Here is a 4,105-nt window from a genome sequence, read left to right on the forward strand (position 1 = left end):
AAAGAAAAATACCAATTTTTTTTTTTTTTAACTTTTTAATTATTGTATCCTATGGGGCTTAGGTATAAAGTTTCTCATATCTCTAAAAATAGTAAAGGGGAAAATCGCATTTTAAACTTCGAAGGATATAAAAGGTAGCATTTTAAACCTCTAGAGATTTTCACTAGCAGAATAAACCTCCAACCTAATTTGACTAACACATTAAACCTTCAAACTTGAAGATTTTGTTGGGCCGCCGAAAAACTTGACGGAACAGTAAAGGGTCGTAACGGAACAGTAAACGCTGGTTACATTTTTCAAAAAGTGTGTAAATTTCATTAGTTTGGTAATGGAAAAATGTTTTTAGTAATTAATAAAATAAAATGAATTTTTGACATAATATATTATTATGTCGAGTGTATAGGAGTCAAAATTCCCAAACTGAAGTCAAAATCCCCAAATTGAGTCAAATTTCGGGTTCGAAACCGAAAGAGAGAAATAGAACGTAAAGAAGGAAGAATCGGATGCATTCAAGTCAAGATGAGGTAAGGATTTCAACTCTCTCTTCTGCGTATGTCCGATGGATTCGATTTCGTTCTCAACTCTCTCTCTTCTCTTTTTTTTCGCCGTGTTTTGATTTCTGGGTTTGAAATTTTTTTACTTTTGATTTCTATGTCTATTTTCGGGTTTGATATTCAAAATTTGGGTTTAGTTTCATGTTTCTTCTCTCAAATGGCACATGACATTTCTTATGCGAGTTTCCTCTACGAAATTTTCTCTGCTTCATTACGTTTTTGATTTTTTCGTATTTTACAGTAATCCAGAGAGAGCAATCAAACTCACCATTCATTTTGGTGGGTTTATGAAGAATAAAAATGAAGATTACACTTACGAAGGAGAACTGGGCTCTCACATCGTGAATTGGAAAGCATCACACATTACTTGGAAAATATTTGTTGACTTCTGCAAGCTTGAAGCAATGTTGCATGCTCCTATTAGGTTCATATGGTATAAAGAGGCTGGGAAAGAGATGAGGACAGTCAACTATGTGTTTGATGATTCTGACGAAGACATGTTTCCGTTGGTTATGTTGGGGCATAGTTCATGTGAGCTTGAGATCTATGTGGAACATGACATTTCAGAAAATAGCGAGAATGCAATCATTCATCTGCTACCAAGTAGTCAACTTGAAGATATTCAAAATGGTGAGGACCCAAATTTCAGTTCTGAAAGTGATGTAGATGTCGAGAGGCCAAAAGAAGATGAAGAACCTGAGCAATCTGAGGATGAAAAACATGATGAAGGATATGAAGCTGAGGGTGAAGATCAAGATCAGGCTGACGGTGAGGCTGAGTTTGATGATAATATGGTCGAAGGTAGAGATGCGAATGATGCTGGTGATGGAGCAGCAAAGGGTTTAGGAAATGAGAACACAAATCTGGTTGATGAGGGAGATGAAGTATATTTAGATGCTGGTGATGGAGCTAATGATGATCGTTTTCAGTCAGTATTTGAGGAAGGTTCTATGGTTGTACCTGATAGAGAAGCATATAAAAATACTGATGAACAGGATGCAAATGCAAGAGAAGCAGCAAAAAAGAACCAGTTGTTGTGGAAGGTCCAAAAAACAGGCGTGGTAGACCTTGTAAACCACCGAGTGAGGTATTATTAATGGCTTTTGTCTCTCATTACTTTAGATAGATCTTCGATGGTTACTCATTACTAGTTATGTTGTATTCTGTTTACAGTTTCTGAGTCATCCAAAGCCTCCACCAAAGCCAAGAGTAAGAAAGACTCCAGCCACAGAAGTAGCTCACAACCGGTAAGATTCTCATGACCGTTACTTTGAAAGAATGAAAATGATCCCGACTGATAAATGTTTCTTCCATCTTGCAGCAGCAAAAAAACTAGAGAGGCTACAAGTTCTTCAACAGCTTCCCAACAAGCAGGTGAATCAAGCTCGCAGACGCCTGTGATATGTAGTGCTCCAGAACCATCACTTTCATCTGCTCAGGTCAAACCACATGTCAAGAAACCTTCAAGAGGGCGACCACTGAAGGTAAAGAAATCTGCTGTTTACATTCCAAACGGTTGTGGAACATTCTGGAGTCCATACACAGATCGACCATTTGAAGTATTTGGAAATAGAGTGTATGACTGATCTGACCTAAACACACATCCTCAAGAAAACACTCAAGAAAACCAGCAAGAAGGAGAACTAGAAGATGTGCAGCAGTAGTTTGTTTTAGGCTATAAAGTTCGTGTGAACATGTTTATCTATCAGCTTTAATTGTAGACATTGTTTTTGGTGTGTTAAACTTTGGGTTGTTTATCAGCTCTGTTGGATGTGGCTTGTTTTAGACTTTTTTTTTGGTGAGTTAAACATTGCTAAGCTCTATTGGATGTGTATCAACTTTGGTAAACTTGTTTATCAGCTCTCTCTATCGTGTGTGTAAATTCTGACAAACAACAAAGACAATGTCTTTAATCAAATATAACATCAACCGATACTATGTCTTCACTGAAAAACATTGGATCTGAGAATTTTTTAACAAACAACAAAAACATTGAATGTTAAACATTGTCTTCAACCAATACTTACTAACAACATTGGATTCAGATACCATGAAAATAAGTTAAACTACTCCAGAGACATAAGGTATTGTACAATGCTTTTTTCCTTCAAAACCAACACTTCCTGCTTCGGAGCTTCACATTCCTCCTGAGACTGCTTGAGCTGAGTCAATACATCGTTCGGTTTTCCCACATTAACCGTATTCCTGAATGACAACTCTTGCTTCAGATTTCTAATCTCTTCTTTTTGCTCTCGAATGATGTCTCTGGCCTCCAACAAAGCAAGATGTTGCCATCCGTGTCGCTTCTCAACATCAACCCAACGGAAAAATTTACAATTCTCAAATCCGTTATCAATTCTACGTCCTCTACAAGTGTAGAATCTCCGTCTAGTGTTTGTATCAGTCCAAGCTTGGACAATTTTCGCTTCCTCGTTACAGTAACACAAAACGAGTGTTTAATCCTTCTTTACACTCTTTGATGAGCTACCATGATCCGCCATCTACAAATAATTGAATACAAACCTCCATGAACCATAGTTATCACGATGGAAGCAACATTTACCTGGTGCGAAACCGAAATTCAACTTTTTCTAAAGAGGACCGAAATTAACTTACCTCCTCTATCCTTAATTCGTTGTACTTTGCGCCCCTAAACCCAAATATTTCGTCACTTTGTCTTGATTTACATCTTCCCTAATCTCCAATTTACAGATTTCTGGTAATTTTTCGTTTCTGGGTTACACTCATGAACCCTAAACCCAAACTTGATTTGGGAATTTTATTTCGATTCGGAGATCTAGATTTCTTTTGTTCTATTTTTTATTCCTTTAATTTAATTAATTAATTTTAATATTTTATTAATTACTAAAAAACATTTTTCCATTACCAAACTAATGAAATTTACACACGTTTTGAAAAATGTAACCGGCGTTTACTGTTCCGTTAACCGGCGTTTACTGTTCCGTTACGACCTTTTACTGTTCCGTCAAGTTTTTCGGTGGCCCAACAAAATCTTCAAGTTTGAAGGTTTAATGTGTTAGTCAAATTAGGTTTTTCTCATGAGAAAACTTGGATTTTCTGTATCGATTAATCAGTAGCCAGCTATGAATGGAGTAAGCTTTGTAGATGAACAAGAATGGAAATAAAAGTTAAATCAATCTCTAAAGTTTCGACCTTTTTAAATTTGTGCTAATAATCTTCTGATGAGTGATAAGAAACCAAAAGATTTCTCTAAAACCGAAGTTGCAACTATGTCTGTCTTTCAACAAATATAGTGTCTAATGTGTTTTGCAACTATGTCCTGAAAATTTGTAATCTACAAAGGCAAAAGCAAAGACTTTTGCTTAGAGCAAGAACCAGTATTCTCAATACAAGGGTTTAGTCTTAGGTAATTAAAGGAACTTATTATCAGAATAGCTGATTTAGAAAATTAAAATCCAAGATATCTGCAACCAATTCAACGAAATTGATCTTTCTTTAGTGTTTCATACTAAACTGATGAAAATTGATATATAGCATTCCATTACATCAACAAGTTGAAGCAATAGAGA

The 4,105-nt window shown here is 36.0% G+C and overlaps 2 protein-coding genes across 2 annotated transcripts in view; both read left to right on the forward strand.

Moving 5' to 3' along the window:
- LOC18011223 (proline-rich receptor-like protein kinase PERK7) overlaps window positions 1-68 on the forward strand; it is a 2,728-nt gene extending 2,660 nt beyond the window's left edge. The window contains exon 7 of the mRNA XM_006393211.2: window positions 63-68. Within this exon, the coding sequence (XP_006393273.2) occupies window positions 63-68 (6 nt within the window). The remainder of the gene's footprint in view (window positions 1-62) is intronic.
- A 351-nt stretch (window positions 69-419) lies between these two features.
- On the forward strand, window positions 420-1,783 carry LOC112082847. The gene is made up of 3 exons (XM_024150426.1): window positions 420-524; window positions 796-1,641; window positions 1,728-1,783. The coding sequence occupies exons 1-3, from the start codon at window positions 520-522 to the stop codon at window positions 1,732-1,734; spliced, it is 858 nt and encodes a 285-aa protein (XP_024006194.1). The 5' UTR covers window positions 420-519; the 3' UTR covers window positions 1,735-1,783.
- Window positions 1,784-4,105: the final 2,322 nt, after the last annotated feature.

The sequence above is a fragment of the Eutrema salsugineum genome, unplaced genomic scaffold (genome assembly GCF_000478725.1).
Source record: "Eutrema salsugineum unplaced genomic scaffold, Eutsalg1_0 scaffold_7, whole genome shotgun sequence".
NCBI classification, from domain to species: domain Eukaryota; kingdom Viridiplantae; phylum Streptophyta; class Magnoliopsida; order Brassicales; family Brassicaceae; genus Eutrema; species Eutrema salsugineum.